Genomic DNA, 19,601 nt, shown 5'->3' with positions numbered 1-19,601 from the left:
TTTTGGTCTTAAATCTTTGGTTTCTAATAGTTCCTTCAAAGTGTGTCCTTTTTTAATTTTTCCAGATGGGCAGCAAATTTGGGAGATGGAAGCTACGGTGGATAAAGACAAGAGCCAGCCTGTAAGCACCTGGACGAGATGACTGAGCACCCTGTCATGTCCCCCTCCCACCTCCCTCATGTTCTCTTTCCTTCCTTTTTTCCTCCTTCATCCAAGTCCCAGGGCTTTGGAGCTAACAGGCACTCAGTAGGTATTGAATGGACACATCAGTTGAACATTTATTGAGCACCAGGCCCTCTGATTTGTAACTGTGGCATCGTGATAGACTTTGGGAGAGTAAGTGGCAATCCTTTGTTCACCCACAGCTGGAAGGTCAAGTGCCTCTTAGAATCTCGCCTATAAACGTACAGAATGTGTCTTGACTCCTTTGAGAGGAGCTGGCTTGATGTGCTTGGGGCCTTGCTTAGGAATGTAGGCATTGTTGCAGTTAAGTTGATGATAGCTCCTTCCTTCCAGAACATGCTTTTTGTTGAGATCCCTGAGTATCGAAACAAGCACATCCGTGCATCGGTGAAGGTGAACTTCTACGTCATCAATGGGAAAAGAAAACGAAGTCAGCCTCAGCACTTTACCTACCACCCAGGTAAGAAATCTTCTCTGGAGGCCCCTTTGGTGTTGAGAGGTGAGGTAGGACATTGTCCTCAGGTGAGGACACATGAGGTCTGCTCCCAGCTGGGTGACCTTGGGCAGGTGACTCAACCTCTTGGAGCCTCCGTTTCCTCATCTGTCAAATGGCACCTTCCTTATAAGACTTAAAGAAATCAAATGCACGTAATGTGCTTAGCACAGCGCACGGTAAGCAGATATGAATGATATTAGCTATTACTAATATTTTTCTTCTCGGGGGGGGAGGCAGATGAGGAGGGAGGCATGCGTGGACTTGTTCAACAACATGACCTCTGTCCATGTCTTAGATTTGCTCCTGATCGGGGGACTGAACCCTCCCTGAAACTTGCAGGATCTGTAGTGGACCCCGCAGTGGGTAGTCTCTCTGCGGCCCTGTGGATTCCTGGGTAGATCGCCAGGCCAGGAGGTCTCATTCCCACAAAGTACTACAGTTCCCCAAGGCTGACACAGGCCTACCAGTCACATTTCCAGGACTGGAAACCTGTAATCCGAGACTATCACCAAGAGTATAATTTCCACCCTGTGACAGCGTCACATGGAGCCTCTCATGCCGGAAGCACAAGACCAAGGGGACCGTCCTGGAAGCCCAGGCTTGGTGGGGCTTGGCTTTGGTGGGGTATGTCCGGAGGCTTGTCTGGTCTCTCTGGCCGTGGCACCATCTCAGGACTGACGTGATAAGCCGTGAGTGGCAGGGGCCTGCGGGGGCCCAAGACTATGGGAGACAAACTCTGGGAAGGTTCTAGACAGCAGCTCAGTGATCCTTGTGTTCTACAGCACTCTCACCTCGTGCCTGTGGTCAGGAGGCCTCCCTGGGCCTGGCGTTGGCCCCTGCCTGTCTGAGGCCGAACCTCCTTGCTGCCTCTACTCCCTGATGCCTGGCGATTCCCTGAACTTGATTAGCGTCCTGTCCCCACTACATTCGCTCCAGCGAGGAAACTGGGTCCTCAGCTCCTGGGGCTGGCAATGCTTTAGGAAAGGATGCTGGGGGAGGACAAGGTCTGGAGACCGTCCTAGGTGCGGAGATGAGCAGGTGTGTCCAGTGCTGGTGGGAAGATGATTATAGTAACAACAGCAAGCACTGAGTGCTTACTGTATGCCAGTCTGTGTGCTAAGTACCTTTCACACGTCTCGTTTTATCTTCCTAATAACCCCATGGGGACAGGGGGTATGCTTGTTACTGCCAGGTAACAGATGGGGAAACTGAGGCCCAGGCCAGCAGGTCTCGTTTCCCCCAGAATGCTACAGAACTAAGGAGGTGGATCCACCCCCATTTGGTCATTTCCTGTTTCCTGAAAACTCTGAGTGTCAATTGAGCGCTAGGCACTGTTTTAGGTGTTCAGGGACACAGCATTGAACAAAACAGACCAGGAAAAGTCCTCCCTTAGAGGAGCTGACAGTCCAGTGGGGGCGGGTTGTTCAGATAATAAGTAAGCACAGGAAAGATACAGATTATTTCAGGTGGTGATAAACATTACCAAGGACAGCAAGCAGGGAAGGGGGATGGGAGCCGCTAGGGCAGAAGAGAGGGGGGGGGACATAATTTTCAGTCAAGCCTTCCTCTCTGAGCTCTGCCCCTGGGAAAAGCCCGAGAACGTCCCAGGGCTGAGACAGACCTACCAGCCGTCTCTCCGCTATTGGAAAGACCTATGGTTCACGATCATCGTCCGGGGTCAGATTTCTCCCTACAACAGTTACACGGGGAGGCTCTCGTCCGAGGCTAAGACATGACGGAGCCCAAGTGTCTGCTCCCACCTCCCGGGACTCCCGAGGCCACGTTCCCAGCCACAGCCCACTAATCCTCTGTGCACCCCCGTGGCTCACTAAGAAGGGTGCGCCCCGTGTGCTTCTCTCTCTCCCAGTCCCAGCCATCAAGACGGAGCCCACCGATGAATATGACCCCACCTTGATCTGCAGCCCCGCCCACGGGGGCCTGGGCAGCCAGCCTTACTACCCGCCGCACCCGATGGTGGCTGAGTCGCCCTCCTGCCTCGTGGCCACCATGGCACCCTGCCAGCAGTTCCGCTCGGGGCTCTCGTCCCCCGACGCCCGCTACCAGCAGCAGAACCCGGCGGCTGTCCTCTATCAGCGGAGCAAGAGCCTGAGCCCCAGCCTGCTGGGCTACCAGCAGCCGGCCCTCATGGCCGCCCCCCTGGCCCTGGCGGACGCCCACCGCTCCGTGCTGGTGCACGCCGGCTCCCAGGGCCAGAGCTCCACCCTGCTCCACTCCTCCCCGGCCAACCAGCAGGCCTCGCCGGTGATCCACTACTCGCCCACCAACCAGCCGCTGCGCTGCGGCAGCCACCAAGAATTCCAGCACATCATGTACTGCGAGAACTTTGCGCCCGGCCCCGCCAGGCCCGGCCCGCCCCCCGTCAGTCAAGGCCAGAGGCTGAGCCCGGGGTCCTACCCCACGGTCATTCAGCAGCAGAATGCCACCAGCCAAAGAGCCGCCAAAAACGGACCCCCGGTCAGTGACCAAAAGGAAGTATTACCCGCAGGAGTGACAATTAAACAGGAGCAGAACTTGGACCAGACCTACTTGGATGATGGTAAGACGCTTGCTTTTTCTCGTTGCCGGTAAGGACGGGGCCCCCGAAGCATTCCCCGCCCCCCCAGCTCCCCTAGCAAGTTCACTGTGTGGCCTGGGTGTCTTCCTTCACCCCTTTGGGCCTCCGTGTCCCCCTCTTTAATTTAAGGGGGTTGAAGAAGAGAACCTTTTAATGCCTCACCCGACCCTGTGCCCAAATCCTTTCCCAGCAGGACTTTTGGGGCGGCTGGTAAGAGGTTTAGATTTCGCTACAACCAGTGCAACAGAAAGAGCAAATGAGGGCAGTTCTGGCCGAAGGAGTGTCCCCAGGGTCATGAACTGGGGCGGTTTAACCGCTTCCACTGTCTTTGCATTGCCAAGTAGAGACCAAGAATAGACCAACCGAAAGGAAAGGAAGGAAGGCGAACCTTTTATTCCTGGAGAGAGGAAAAAAAAAGTCCTGCTTGCTAGCCCTCTTTTGTGTATCTGGGGGAGGGGGAGTGGAGAGAGGGAAGGAGCAAGCTCGCTGAAAAGTGGAGCATGAATGGGGGGCTTGCAGGCAGGCTCGGGGCATATCTGTGCCGTGGAGCCGCGGAACAGAGAGGCGCATTGACGGGAGGGAAACAGCGGGCTTCCGTTGTGGTGAGCCGGGCTGCTGGGGTGGTTGGGCCAAAGGAAAAGACTCAGGGCGGCTTTGTGTGAGTCTGTAGGTGCCTGAGTTTGTGGGCGCTGGTGGCGGGGGCCGGGAGGGGGGACCAGCAGCTGGAGGGGCGTCTTGGCGGAGTGGCTCTGTCTGTGACGGTGGTCTGTGATCTCAGGAAGGAGGGGCCCGCTGTGCTAGAGGACTCACCTGGGATCAGCCAGGTGCCGCTGCAGGACAGAGAGGGCGGGGCCGGCGGAGCTGCCCCCCCCCGCCCCGCCCCTGGGGGGCGGTGCCAGAGAAAGGAAAACAGGTGGTGTGAGTTTCTTAGTAGAAGGAAAACCTGCACCCCTGGCTGCCATCCGCAGCTCCAGCTTCACCTTTTATAGGCAGCAGCAAGTGATATACTCCGAAACGTCAATTACTTCAGCAAATTTACTCTTGGGAACCCAGCCCAGTAATAGGAAGTAAAGCCAAAAGCTTCCAAATGGCTACAGCAGTTATCATAAAAACCAGATACTGAGTATCCCACACTTCGGTGGCAGGAATCCTCTGGTACTTACTCAGGCAGAGACTGTTGACTTTTACTTTTTGCGAAGTTTTGACAATCTGGGTGATCTGGGGGTTCCGGGATTTCTGGTAGTTTCTACATCCTCTCTCTAGTAAAACTATTGATCACAGACTTCCCCCAAGGCACATCAAGCAAAGATGTCTTGGGCCACTTAGTATAGAGTCAAACTGTCCTTGCAAGGCTGACCTCAGGGTGTTGCTGTGTTAAAAATTGATCTGTCTCATCCTGAATATTCAGACACAGGTTGAGTTAGGGTCACTGTGCTCGGTTTTAAAAGGGAGACCCACGTGCAATCCATCCTTGAACAATTTACACTCCAGATGGTGAAGATAAAATTTTGGTTGCTTATTTGAAAGGGAGCTATCTTGTAGAAAATCCATTTCATGCATAATGCCAAATGCAAGCGGATAAATGAAATGTGGCTGTAACCAGACCTCTCTCCACGCACGAGCTTGGGGGATGTGTCAGGGATGAGGTGCTTTCTAAAAAAAATGTCTGAGCAGGCCCAGGTAACTTTCCCCAGCTGACTCTGTGTCTGGTGGTTGGTTTGGTCTCCCCGAGCTAGATGTGTGCCGGCCCCTCCCACCTGTCTGTCATTCCACATTAAAGACAAACGGTGAGGGTCTCTGTTAGAGATGGCGAGTTAGTCCGTGCCCTGGCTCTTAGGGATTTATCAGTATCCAGATGGTCATGACTCACCTTCGAGGGTCTGTCATGGCCCCAGACCCACAGAAGTGCTTCCTGTGTTCACAGAAGCCTGAGTTGCGGACCAAGCAGCTGAGGATAGAGACCCTTTAGGGCCTCCTAAATGCCTTTCTGAACACAGGCAGGTTCAAAGTCATGGTGAAAGTGAGCTCTTGGCAGGTCAGTAACATGAGTCAGCCCTAAGGATGTCTCAGAGAACTGAGTGCAGTGAAATTGCTTCTCCTGATGGAGCCTTCTCTTGAATACTTTCTGCGCAAGCCCAACTCCATGGGATTTTAGGAGATATTCTCTGAAGTGAGGGTTCCATGGCTTAAAAAGGTAAAAAAAAAAAAAAAAAAAAGAATCTGTAAAACCAAGTTTTAAAAAACTTGTTTACTGCAGGACTTCTCAGTGCCTTTACTGCACTCATGGACGTTATCAATCTCTAAAATGAGAGATGTAGCCCTTTCTAGAATTACTCAGTCACACGTAAGAGAACGTGCAACTCCAGGGGATGCTGGTCACACTGCATTTTATTATTCTCGCTGTGAATGGAATCCTAGAGTGGTACAACATAGGCAGACCTGGAACCTCTGTTCCCCAACATTCTGGGGAAATAAGCTTGAGGGAGTTTCGGAGTTCAGAAGCCCAGTACTGCCCCCAGCCCATACGCCTGTATTCATACTTCTGAGTTCTTTGGCTTCACGTGGGGCCAGAGCAGGACAAGGCAAGAGAGTAATTTCTACCTGTGTGGCTTTCAAAAGGCAGCAAGGTGGCTGCTGGGTAGATGTTCAGTACTTGACCGGCAGTGTCCCCAAGCCTCTATACAACCCAGGACCAGCCAGTGTGGCCAGCTGTGCCCCGTGTAAGCCCCAAACATCACTGCCACTGCGGCTCCCAGGAAGAGGTGTGTGCCCTTTGGTCTCCCGACCGCCGAGATCTCAGACCCCTCCAACGGAACATGCTTGGATTCCACCGTTGGCTTCGTGGATGTGAGATTCAGACTTCTCAGTTGACTTCTGACAGGCAAACTGGAAATCCCTGAGTCATTTCTCTGGTCTGGTTGGGAGACATCCTCGGTTGGGAAGCTCCTTTTCTGTGCCTTTCACGGATTACGCCAAGGGGGCCCTGCCCACGAAAGCCGTATCTGGCTGCCCAACCAGGAATCGGCATGTGCTTCCCGTGTGCGGGGATTTCTCCCGTGCCCTTCATGGGCCTTCAGATTTGGGCAGAGTGTGCTTTCCTTGGAAAGTTCGAGAGAGCGGGCTTAAGTGTTTTGAGGGTCAAGGGAAGGTTCCTCGAGCTGGAAAAGGAAGGGGTCACCAGACTCAGGTCCAAACGTAACAAATCATCTTTGAAGTTGAATGGGCCACTTGACTGTGATCCCTGGAAGCCCCCACGTTTGGGTTTCTTTTCCTGACCCTTTGAGCATGGTCCAGAGGGTCCTGTCCGGGTGTTCCACCTGACTCTGTCACGTTGCATTCCTGCACATAGACCATGTGTCTGGGCCGCACTTTGTCTTGGAACTCCAAAATGCAGCTTCTGCTTTCTCCACTCCAAGGACTTGAGACATTTTCAAAAAGTCTCATTTTGAGCTGGCAACATAAGTGAGATTCCAGAGCCGCGTGCATCTCCACCCCTTCCTCTCCCTACGCTCCTCTACCCACACCAGGCACTTTCCGTAGTTTTTCGGAAACGTAGGCTTTGCACACGCACTCCCTTGTTTTTTCTCTGTCCTCTTGTCCCTACAACTTCCTTGTTCCGAAGTCCCCGGTTTTGCCTGGAAAACACCAGCAGTGAATGCATTCTTCCCTCCTTCCCTTCCTGCTTCCACCCTCTCTCTTGTTAGCCCTCCCTGCCGGTAGGCTTCCCTCCCTCCCTCTGTCCCCTCCATCCTGACCCTCCTGCCCTCCCCCTGCAGCTCCCTCCCCACCCCTAGCTAGTGGCTGGTTACCTACTCCGTGCCTGGCACTGTTCTGGGACCTGGGTACACCGGCGAACAAGTCAGATGAAGTCCTTGCTCGTGTGGGGTAATTTTTCAGGGAAGGAGATAGACATTAGTATGTAAGGTAATAAGCATATTTCAGATGGTGATAAAAGGCCATGAGGGAAATTGCGCAAGGTTAGGAGCGAGAGTGCGGCCGGGTGGGGGTGGTGTTGGCCCCTGAGACCCAGTGCACAGAAAGGCTGCTGTGGGGAGGTGGGGACAGCGCTGGCGGGTTTTTGTCAGTGCAGTGTGATTTGATTTACCTTTTAAAAAGATGACTCTGACTGTGTTTGGAAAATGGACCACTGGGAGGCAAGAGTCGGCCAACAGGGGCTTTACTTTGTTTCAGACAAAGCCAGATACAAAGAGTGAGAATCCGGCAGCCGGCGGGTTACGGAGGGGTGACACGTTTTACAGAAGGTTGCCTGACGCGTCCTCTCGCTAGTGCGATTATTTAAAATGTGACTGGGATTGTCAAAACGGGACTAGTTCACAAGTAGCTAGCTCTTGGATTGCCGCTGCCTGGAGTGATGGGGGGCAGGTGGCCGTGCCTCCTCGGCCCAGGGCCCTTGGATCCGGCAGGTAGGGAGGGGGTGTGCCGCATAGGCCCAGGCAGGGGAGAGGCATGGACAGGCTCCGGCCGGGGCCCCCGATGGCACAGTCTCTGCAGAACCAGGGGCTCTCGGGTCATCGGGCCATCTCACCGCAGGCTCTGCGTGGCAGGCCTATGCCATCCGCCTTGAGGTTCAGCCAGAGACGAGAGGACTGAGGGACGGGGGAGGCTTGGGACTCTCCAAGAAGTTCCTCGATCCCATTCTGGAAATGTCTTGGGGAGAAAGGATGTGGTCTCCGTGACACTGGAGCATCCGCCAGTGGCTCGGGAGGACGGCAGATGGTGTGAGCGTTCCTACACGTGCGAAGAGCAGAGACCAGTCTGGTTTTGGCTCTGTGTCTGGTCTTCGTGTGAACTACTTAAAAAAATCATTTATTGTAATACATTGAATGAATTTGAGTATCTCTCTACATATTTCAGTATCGAGATACATGCACATTCAGAAATGAGTCGCGTGCTCCGATTACCACCTGGACCATGCATGACATGGAATCATGGTAGCACCCCAGCAGCCCCCATGGGTCCCCCCTCCTCTGTCCCATGACACAGCATGGTCACTCTCCTGGCCCCTAACCCCAGAGATTCGTTTTGCCTTTCTGTATAGAAGGACGTCATACAATGGTGCTCATGTGTTTCGGCTTCTTTCCATCAACCGCGGGCCTGGGCGATCCGGAGATACCATTGGGTGCAGTTGGGGTTCGTTCATCTCGTTGTTGTGGATCGTTCAACTGAGGGACCATCCTGTCGTCTCTGCACCCATGTTTCTGTCGATGGACATTTGGCTCATTTCCAGTTTTATGAATAAAATTTCTGTGAATTCTTCTTTGGGTGCCCACACATGCGGTCAGGAGTAGACCCTTGCCAGACACTCTTCCCAAGTGGTTGTACCAGTTTATCCGCCCACGGCGGGCACGGGCGGCACAGGAGGTCGTCCAAAGCGTGGTTCGTGCTACTTGGGGTCTGCCCTCACTGCTGATGAACATGCCTGGTGGTGGGGGGTCTAGCCTGCAGACCCCGGACACACCAGGTGGGTTGGGTCTCAGCTACCAACACTCTCCCGGCCTCTGTTTTCTCACTCGTGAAAACTCCACCTGTCGCTCGGATACTCAAACTGCAAAAGATGCACGAAGATTTGAACTTGGAGTTGCCAGCCAAGGACATAAGACTCCTGAAAGATGTCCAGCGCTCGCTCACTCTTGGCTCCATTAATCACAATCGTGATGATCACAGTAGCTCTGCTTCCCTTCAAGTTTCTCGTGGCGCCATCTCCAGGCTTACCTGTATCTTGGCCCCTGTGGCCTTTTTTGGTTTGACAAGACTATGCAAAAAGCAAGTAGGATAAGCCTTAGGAGAAAGCACAGGTCTGTGACCGGTTTTCCGGCAGCAAAGAAACACTGTAGGTGCTCTGTTCACCTCGGGGGCCAACACAGTCCCAAGTTTCACGGTCCCAAGCTCCCCGCTCCACACCCAGGGAAAGACCTGGCAGGGAAGGTGAGCACTGCTGGCCTGGCCCAGGGAGGTCAGGTGGCCGCCGACAGCTTCCTTTCTCCCCTTGGAAGAGCCACTCGGGCACGGCGGGAAGGGCTGCCCGCACCCCTGTGGAATTCTCCATGGAGGTGGCTGCTTAGGGCTGGCAGGATGCGCGGGGCCGAAGGGTCAGCGCCCCCTGCAGAAGCCGTGCAAGGCGGTGGCCTGCTCTCATGCCTTCTGTGTTCTGCGTCTTGTTTTCATCCTCCCCTTGCCTTGCGTCCAGTTGTCAGTGTTTACTCAGCGTGACTCCCTGTGACGTGAGACACCAGCTTTGAGTGTCCGCTCCACCGCAGACTTGTGCCCTCGGGCGGGTGACTGCCTGGCTGTGCCCCAGCCTCCCTATCTATCCCGTGGACACGATCCCCCCTCCTCCCTGCCGGGGCTGCCGTGAGAAGTGAGTGGATGCGTGTTAGAAGGGTGCTTGGCGCAAAGTAACGCTCCATAAACGTTAGCGGCTGGTTTTGTTTAGGAGCTTAGCAGACTTCTTGCAGGACACGGCTTACATTTTTAAAAAGTGTGTTTGCATAGGAAAATAAAAAATTGGCTATTTTGGTCTTCGGGGACGAGGACCCTTAGGCCCTGTCCCCTCACATGGCATGGGCTCAGCGGGCCCTTCCCAGGCTACCTTCTGGGGACCTCGGGATGTTTGCCTGCACGAGGAGATGTGCCAGCTGCCCGAGGACTGCTGGAAAGGCCAGTTAGCGTGGCCCCCGCTGTGCTCCCCTGGCAGAGCGTGGACCAGCGGCCCAAGTTTTGCTAGTCGTGCCATTGGCAGAGGGGCCGCGGGAGTCGGAAGCTGGACCCACCAGCACGTGCGAACCCGGCCAGGGAAGAATGGACAGAGGGATGCGCAGGAAGGGGGGAGGGAGCTGAGGGCGCCTGGCACAGCTTTGTTCAGCAGGTCAGGAATCTTTCCTGGGGCTGCCCAGTGCCCACGGCAAGCCTGTGACAAAGCAGCTCCTGTAGGGGAGGGGAGAGGTGTGCACAGCCCACGGTCAGCCTGGGGCTGCCGCGTCGGCCCCCGGAGGGCTGGGGGAAACACGGGGATCGTGGATTCTAGTGAGGACCAAGCAGCGCGGTTGCCTGGAGGGGCGGCCCAGAGGCCACGGACGCCTCGAGAGTCGGCTTCCGGTGCCTGTGGATCAGGGCGGTGCTGTTCACCAGAAACCAAAGCCAAGTTTAATTCACATGGCCGCCCTTAGTGGGCGCCAACAGAGTCCCGCCCTGGCTGAGGTCTTTGGTCAGCATTCTTTCTTAAAGTTCATTTGAAGGTGTTTACATTTTATTTAGGCAATATGTTCACATGCTTAACAAAACCATATAAAAAGATCCGTCCAGCGCAGTCTTGCTCCCATTTCTGCCCTGCCCCCCTCTCTAGCCTTCTAGAACAGCCTTTCTCAACCTCATTTTCTTTACCACCACCCTGTCCGGCCAGGCTCCTTTTGCAGTTCTTTCCTATCAGTGCCCCCATGAGTGTCAGTCCCACAGATAACACTGTATATCTGCTTATGATATATAAGATTTCTTCACTCCCTAAATCCAGTCTTCATCCCCTTGGGAATGCACGCTATGGAGTTTATGTAATCACAGGCAGGTGCAAATATGTCTTCCTATTTTCCTCCTTCCTTCTACAAAATGTTGCAGATCTACTCCTGGGTCCCCCGTGGATGGGGAGTTGGGTGTCTCTTGTACAAGCAGCACGTGTGAACCTGTCACCTGCTGAAGGGGTGGGCGGGCATGTCAGGGGCTGGTTCTCAGGAATGGAAGGGCTGGTCGGAGGGTCCAGCCTGGATTCGGAGGCCTGTGGGGTGGAGAGTTTCTGGGGTCATCCTGCCTGGCTTTCTTTCATTCTGGCCTCACCACTTCACTCTCTCATGGCCTCAGGCAAGTAACTTACGATGATGGCCCCGACTCTGAGGGTTCTGGTAAGAATGGAAAAAGGGAGCCTCCTTGGAAGGAAAGCGCTTTGGCCAGTACCTGGTATGCACGGTGAGTGCTCAGTAGTTATCGGAATACTTTATCACCACCACCACCGCCCCCCTCCCCCGCATCATCATCATCATCATCAGTTCTGGGCCATTGCTATGGTCTGGAATATTTGGGTCCCCACAAAATTCATATGCTGAGGCCTAACTCCCAAGGTGATGGTATTAGGAAGTGTGGCCCCTGGGAGGTGCTTAGGGCATGAGAGCGGAGCCTCCTGAATGGGATTGGTGCTCTTATGCAAGAGACCCCACAGAACTCTCCCTAGTTCCCTTCTACCATGTGAGCTTATAGGGGAAGGCAGCTGTCTATGAGGAAGGGCGCTGAATCTGGTGGTGCCTTGATCTTGGAACTTCTCAGCCTCCAGAACTGTGAGACATAAATATTTGCTGTTTCTGAACCACCCAGGGGCTTGTTATAGCAGCTGGAACAGACTAAGACCGCCATGCAGGTAGTCAGGGCCGAGCTGGGCTTTGAAGAAGAACCCAGAGGCTGACTCAGCCTGTGTCCTTATGACCTTGCTAGGCTACTTCTTGTGAATTCAGCAAAGGATATTTACAGTCCTACTAGAAAATTCCAAAGTCCAGGAAACTGCTTGCCTAGAGACGAGCCCACAAAATTCCCAAGGGCTACTGCTGGAAGATCAGTTAATGAGCTAATAGCAGGTCTGCATCCCTCTCTTTCAGGAGACGGAGCATCATGTAGGTACCTCCCTAGTGGCATCTCTATTTTGCCCCTCTTGATATTTCCCCACCTTCTAAGAAGCTCAGATTTCTCGCTGTGCCACTTGGGTGTCCTTTGATCCCAAATGATGTGTACTTTCTGTTGCTAGCTCATGTAAATATAAGGAGCCACCTTCCAGTGGAGTCCAGACCCAGAAATGCTCAGCCATCTTTTTGAAATTCTGCAGTGCAGATGTTTCCATAGGAATGTGCTCTTGCCTTTCAAGGTCAAAAGCTACCAAACCACAAGAAAGTCCATTCTCAGACTCGCTGTCCACTCAGCCTGCATTCCAGAGCAGCATCTGACCCACAGAGAGCAGACAGGGCCCAATAAAGAGGACCAAGAGAGACATCACTTGGTGTCATCCGATGGCCCCATAGTCATCCACCAAAACCCACGCTTTTAGCTGTTCTGAGTCATTTGCGTGGCTATCATTTCTACCTCCAAGTGAGGTTATTGTCTTGTGGTAACAAGTGAATTCCTTGTGCAGGAATAAGGTGATCAGTAAAACAAGATATATGGGTAGATCAGCACCCAAACCTGCTTTGAAAAGCTCTTCTCTGTTTTCATGCTTACTAGCAGAGAATGCAGAAATGCTGAGGCTCACTTCCTCCCTAGCCAGTGTGCTGGGCATGCCGGAGACTTTGCTCCTTGCAGGATGACACAGTGACTGTTGTGAGCATCTTTACGTGGAGGACTGTGGTTGTGGTGGCTCTTTACTCGCCCCAGGCCACAAGCCAAGATAGTCCAGAATTTTTGTATTAAAAAATACGAACCTTCACTGTATCTGGGCTAGCTGTAATTTGTTTCTCTCTAGAAAAGTAGAACTTGAAAAGCAGTTTAGTTGCTTGAGGCTATGAGTTAGATGCATGGCCGTTAATCAAATCTTCTTTTAATGCTGCCTTTTTCTCTGTACTCCCCACCCTTTCCCCCATCAAGAAACCCATTGCAGATAAACAGTAGAGCTTTATTTACCCAGAAAAAAAAAAATCTTTTATGAAATAGCCCTGGTTTCACTCCATTCCGTAGAGTTGAGATTTGGGTGCATGTTGTTTTTTGTGGCCTTTGGGCATAGTGCTGGACTCTTCTCTTGCCCTGGGCCCGTTCAACTCTATTTTAGCACAAATTTTCTTTTACTTTTCACCCTCTCAGGAAAAAAAGAGGGGCTTTGTTCTCAGGGAATGATGAAACCATTTCTCTGGCCCTTCTCCATCACATTCTGGACACCTCTTTAATTTGTCAGGTTAAGCTGAGCCTGGGCCTATAAAGGCAGGGCTGGGGCCTGTTTTGCCCATCCAGGATGTTAGGAGTCTTTCCCTGGGCAAAGTCGCCAGCAAACTGAGGCTTGAGATTCAGGAATGAAGTCTGTTCAGGTCTTCAGCAACCAATCCTGCCACTTTGAGGAAGGCTTCGGGATGACATCTGCCTCGTCTCTTTCAACGGCCGGCCGTGAAATCGGATCTCTGGCAAGCAAAATAGAGCACTTCCTGGTCATTTGACAATAGACGCTGAGCACCCTGACTTGATTTTATGATGGGATCGTCTGTTGCAAGTGGTTTGGACTTAAGTCCCAGGCGTTCTGCAAACCAGCAAATGGGTTTCATCTGAAGCCTGTTAGTTTCGCCATCCCAGGAAAGTTGAAAGGACACTCCCTGGTTGTTAGTTCCCAAAACTCTGGACAGAGTGGAGGTTCCGTTGCATAAGCTGACTTATGTGGACGACGCCTTTGAAACGTTCCGCAGCCGGTTCTTATAGATTTCTGGAGGTTGACGGTGTCTTTTTGAATTTTCAGCTTTACTGGATGCCTAAAAAAGAATTGACCCAAAGTTGATTAATGCACCCTTTCCACTTCTTACAGATGGATCGAGTTGTGGTCTGCTTCAGTACTTTGGAGGAGGGGCGGCCAGCTGGTGCTCCATGGGCTCCATCTAGCCTGCAGATATTTTGGTTGGCCCACACAGTATTTTAAGAAATATTTGGATTAGACGCCAACGTTTAAAAACCAGGAGATTGCACATAAAAATACAGATTTCAGGCTTTTCTTGGAAAATCCAAGAATCGGCCGCCCTGGGCCCCACGTTCTGCATGGTGGCTAGCTGGAATCAAAGTCAAGGCTGGCCTACTGTAGAGACCACCTCCGTTAGAGCACATACCTGCTGTCGTCTGCAGCCCCCCACCCCTCCCTCCTATCTCCTGAAGATGGATGCTGTGTCTGTTGTGTTTTGCCATCATGCTTGTGCTGTTGTTTCTCTTGTACTTGGCCGACCTCACTCAGTCAAGGTTTCTTTCTGACCTGTTTAGGCATTTGAATTGGTGACTCCTCTTCTGGAAGGGCCACTCCCATCCGTGGCTGCCTAACTCAGCACTTGGTAGACAGCTGCACTTACAAGGTGTTAGCTCCCTCTGTCTTTCTTCTTTCTCCCTCTTTGTAGCTGGGGATAAGATTTTTTTTTTTAAAAAGCTTTTATTATGAAATGTTTTGAATATACACAAATCTAGGGTAGCACAGTGTACCCACGTACCCACCACTCAGTGTTGACGGTTATCAACTCACGGCTGATCTGGTTTCTTCCATACCTCCCATCATCTCCCACTCCCATTTCATTGTAGTATTTTGAAGCAAATCCTAGACATCAGAAATCCCAGATAGCAGAACCATATCATTGCATGTGTAAATATGTGCTATGTATCCCTAAGAGAAAAAGATTCTGAAAATACTCCTAATATTCTTAGCATGTATGAAACTTCGTGAAAATGCTTTAATATCATAAAATATCCAGTGTTTAAACTCCCTGTTGTCTCATACCTATCAGAAAGGGGTTTTTTTTTTCCTTTGTTTTGTTTTCATTATTTTATAGTTGGTCTGAATCAGGAATCAGACCAGGCCCATACCTTGTAAGGTGGGATACCTTGGTTTCTCTAAGTCTGCTTTAGTCTAGAGGTCCCCTGGAGAACTGTTTTTATTATTATTATTTTGCCATTTATTTGGTAAAAAACCAGCTTCTTTATCCCATGAAATTTCTTACAGTCTGGCTTTTGGCAGTTATATTCCCAGGGTGAGGTTCAGCATCCCCATCCCCCCATATTCTCCCATTTCTTGTAAATTGGCAATTGATTCTAGAGGCTCAATTGATTTAGGTTCCACTGTTTTGGCCAAGATGGCCTCATAGCTGGTGGTGGGTCCTTTTGTCGGGAAGCACATGATGTCAGGTTGCTTCTCTTTTGGTGATGTTAGTAACTGTCCATAGGGCCTAGCTCCATTGATTCAATGGTGCATTAATGGCAAAATGGTGATATTCTGTTCTAATTCTGTCTTCCCTTCCTCTTCTGTTGGTTGGAAAACTTCTATAAAGAGAAATGTCCCTTCATCAACAATGGTAGAATTCATATAGGAAAAGAAGGATGAATGCTTGATTCTTTCCCTTTATTTACCAGTTATTAAAATAATGGGTCAGTTCCTTAACATCCTCCAGGGGCAATCAATTAGGGTTTTGTGTTTGTGTGTGTGTATGTGCCATAATGAACTCATAGATTTAAACATAATTGATGTTTTAAGATTTTAATAGACTTTTTTTGGGTAGTTCCTTTTGTCCTCAATATTTGATGGACCTCAATAATATGACTTCCTCTCCTTTCTTTCTCTGGCTTAGCAATGTGCTTTTTCTGAGGTGTTGGGGAGGAAAGAATCCTACGTGTAGACTCAGGGTTATGATCCCTACATGTGTGAAGGGGAAATCATAAAACAGCGTTAGCATGCCAGCCGATGGAGGTATTCCTCAAAGCATTAAGGAGTCTTTAGCTTCAGAACACTTGGAGTTTGCAGGACAGGAGAAAGTTACGTATTGATTAGGTATATAGGGCTCCTGTAACCAGAACCTGAAATTAACAGCAGCTTAAACAAGATAGACGCTTGCTTTCTTACATAACGCACAGGCGTAAGCAGTCCAGGGCTGGTATACTGGCCACGAGGTGCCAAGACTAGGCTCCTTCTGTCTTATCATTCCACCATTCTCAGGGTGGTGCCCCCATCTGCATTGTCCCAGATGGCTCCTGTAGGATGTTTATCAGCATCCTGGCCTCCACCTGCTGGATTCCAGCCACCCACCTGCCCTGCCCCAGTTGTGACAGCCAAATGACCCCTGGGCATAGAGAATTGCCACTAGTTAAGAACCAGCAGTCTGAAGGATTTAGTGCCCGATTCTGGTGGAAACAACGCCTTTCTAACGTTGAATGTTGACCAAGCCATGTGGTTTTTTGGTACGTGGGGGCCCACTCTAGAAAAAGCCTGTTATTTGTAGACTGGAGAATTCTTAGATCTCTTGGGGTGTGTAAAGCCACCAGGAGCTAGTTTCTCGCTGTGTACCGTGGATTTATTGGTGAATGCCCGGGACAGTGGCTTCAGGGTCAGATGCTGATGAGTAGTTGAAGTCGAAGGAAGCTTGACTTGGAGCCTGCTTTGCCTCCTCCTTGTTTGTGGCCTTGGGTGAGGCATGTGTGAAAAGTGCCCCACAAAAAATGGGGAGGGCTGGTAGTATGGGTATAGCCTCTCTTAGCGTGGGGTTGGTGGGGTGGCTGCCTCAGGAAGCTGCCAGAAGCCATCTTGTTTGCTTCTAATCGACTGCTTGCCCATTCATTCATTCCTTCTTTGAGAAGATATTCGCTGGGCACCTACTGTGTGCTGGGCTTTGTGCTGGGCGCTGGAACACAGCAGTGAACCCAGTGGACGAGGCCCCTCTTCTGACGGTCTCTAGGGGAGAAAATGTTCATCAAAAATCAACCAATAGGGGCGCCTGGGTGGCTCAGTCGTTAAGTGTCAGCCTTTGGCTCAGGTCATGATCCCAGGGTCCTGGAATCGAGCCCCGCATCGGGCTCCCTGCTCGGCGGGAAGCCTGCTTCTCCCTCTCCCACTCTCCCTGCTTGTGTCCCCTCTCTCGCTGTGTCTCTCTCTGTCAAATAAATAAATAAAATCTTTTAAAAAAAATCAATAAATAATGAGACTTTCAGCTGGGGCTAAGTGCTCTGAATAGAATAAATGTGGTGGTGGGGGAGGGAGGAACTTCAGATGGGGACAGCCAGGGACAGCCTGCTTGAGGAGGTGGCCTGGCCCTGAGACCTGGAGGAGGAGGTGCGGGAAGGGAATTCCAGGCAGGTGGAACAGCATGTGGAAAGGGCCAGAGCTGGGGGGAAACCTGATCTGTGTGGAGGGCAGAGAGAGGTCTCGGGTGGCTGACAGCCACGGCCAGGAGGTGAGTGAAAGGGAGGTTTTGAGGGTAGGCCAGACCACACAGGGCCTCAGAGGCACAGCGAGAGGCCTGGATTTGATTCTGGGAGGGAAGGGAAGCTGTTGGCAGGTGGCAGGGTGGGGTGTGTGTTTGCTAGGCTGGCAAGTACAGGAGATAATTACAACAACAGTCTCTCGCACTTCATGAGCACCTTTGGAAGGCAGAGCCTAATTATCATCTCCCGTCACAGCCACGAGCCCAAGCCAAGAAACAAGGGGAGGATTTGTCTCAACCACAAAGCTAGAGGCCCAGAGGGGCTGTCAGAGGTGCCCGCACATCGATGACCTGAGAGAGTCATCTAGATACAGTTCATAAACAGAATGGAGCTTTGATCTTGGGCCTTTTTGCTCCCTCCATCTGATGAGACTCCAAAAAGCGGGCCTTCACGGCAGACCCGCCAGTCTGCCTGCCTCCTGGACACCCCCACATGGATGCCCCACGGGATCCGATGCCCACCCCTCCCTGTCCCTGTCTCCCCTGTCTGTATGGCTGCCTAGGGAATGTGGGGGTGTGGCCTTCAGCAAGTTACTTAATACCTGTGACCCCAACTTCCCCATTTGTAAAGGGGGGATCATAACAGTGCTTTGGGTTTACATGACGGACACGTGGCCAGTGCCTGTAATGGGCAGCCATGGTAGGCACTTGGCAGGGAGTACCTGGCGCCTCATCGTCTCCCCTGTCACCATCCTCATCTGTCCAGAGCCAAGGAATGGCCCATCCCTACATCTGGGATATGCCAGCCCTTTGTTAACATCCTCTCGTCCATTCCGGGTTGAAGCCATCTGCTCAGACACCGCAGGGAGCCTCGTCTCAGGGCCCCCGGCTCGTCCGCCAGACCCGCCCCCTCCCTGAGTGAGGGGCGCGGGTGTGGGTTGCCGTCTTGTCCTCACTAGCAGACCACCAGAAGCAACTCATGTGCCTATTAATAAGACACAGTTCCCAAAGAGGGTGCCGAGCAGCTGAGACAGGAGTTGAGGGGAGACCTCTTCCTGTTTGTGTTTTTATACTTACGGATTTTTTTCTTCTTCTTTGCTAGCTGCATGTATTCCTTAAGAAAATTGCAAAGAAAAAAAAGGGAACACAGTTCAGGTCTGAGAAAGGATCCTATAGGCTCGTACAAAAAATGGGGGTTTCGAAATGGAAAGCTGTTAGTTCTGCTTACGGGTGCATCTCACCATTTGGATGCGAAGTTGTCCCTCTTGTTCACCCCTCTCAGCTTTGAGTGGAGGATGCCATGTGCCTGTGCCGAGACTTTCTTGCCTCTGAACCATACCATACCATGGTCTCTGCCTGGAATGCCATCCCCTCCCTCTTGTGCCTTCTGGAGTCTGGCCAGCATTTCGAGGCTCTGCCCAGCTCTCTCCTCTCTGCAGCGGGGAGGGGTTCTCCTCCTCCAAGTCCTGGAGACACGCACGGCCCCTGGCAGATGCTGTTCATCACTATACCTCTCAGGGGTTTCTGTTTTTTTCTTCCTGGCTCAAGTCCAAGTCTCTGCGTGGGAAGGACTACTATCTCTGACTTGTCTGTACCCACAGCTTCCCCTGGGATGGCTTTGCACATAGTAGGTCCTTGGCAACATTTGCTCATGCCCCCATATGCTCCAAGCCTCAACGCAGCTCCCTGCAGGTAAGATGTAGGGAATTGAATGAATATCTGAGAACAGAATGGACATCATGTGCTGCCTGGCTTTTAAATGATGTAAAACTGTTCATCCTAAAATAACACTTATTTTTAATAATAATAATAGTAGCTAATACTTCGATGGCACTCATTGCGTGCCAGGCACTCTGCTAAGACCTTACTGTACTAACTCATCTAATCCTCACAACAGCTCATGAGGCAACTACTATTATTACTCCCATTTTACTTTATTATTTTTTAAAGATTTTATTTATTTGACAGAGAGACACAGTGAGAGCGGGAACACAAACAGGGGGAGTGGCAGGCTTCCCACGGAGCAGGGAGCCTGATGTGGGGCTCGATCCCAGGACCCTGGGATCACGACCTGAGCCGAAGGCAGACGCTTAACGACTGAGCCACCCAGGCGCCCCTATTACTCCCATTTTAGAGGTGAGGAAACTGTAGCCCAGAAAGGTTAGGTGACTGACCAAGGTCACACAGACGGTGAGTAAATGTCTAAGTCGTTCTTTCTCTGTTTTTGAGGCAAGGTGCTACATCTTTCCGTGGGAGTTCAGGCGTGGAAATAAACAGCCCTGTGACACCTGCTAGCAAGGTTCGATAGTGCCTTAAAGCGGGGGACAGATCGTGTCCCAGTCCCAGAATCAGGCCTCATCAGGACAGCTTTGGAACCTTGAGCTGTGAGCTTTTCAAAAAGGCCTGAGAGATGGTTTGAGAGACTCGCAGTGAGGGGTGC

General features: G+C 51.7%; 1 protein-coding gene across 1 annotated transcript in view; it reads left to right on the top strand.

Moving 5' to 3' along the window:
* NFATC2 (nuclear factor of activated T cells 2) overlaps positions 1-19,601 on the top strand; it is a 137,152-nt gene that overhangs the window by 97,217 nt on the left and 20,334 nt on the right. The window contains exons 7-9 of the mRNA XM_021685886.1: positions 66-121; positions 517-643; positions 2,547-3,236. Of these exons, the coding sequence (XP_021541561.1) occupies positions 66-121; positions 517-643; positions 2,547-3,236 (873 nt within the window). The remainder of the gene's footprint in view (positions 1-65; positions 122-516; positions 644-2,546; positions 3,237-19,601) is intronic.

Source organism: Neomonachus schauinslandi, chromosome 10 (genome assembly GCF_002201575.2).
Source record: "Neomonachus schauinslandi chromosome 10, ASM220157v2, whole genome shotgun sequence".
Taxonomy (NCBI): Eukaryota; Metazoa; Chordata; class Mammalia; order Carnivora; family Phocidae; genus Neomonachus; species Neomonachus schauinslandi.
The sequence above is the reverse complement of the archived record's forward strand: the minus strand, read 5'-3'. Positions and strand labels throughout refer to the sequence as shown.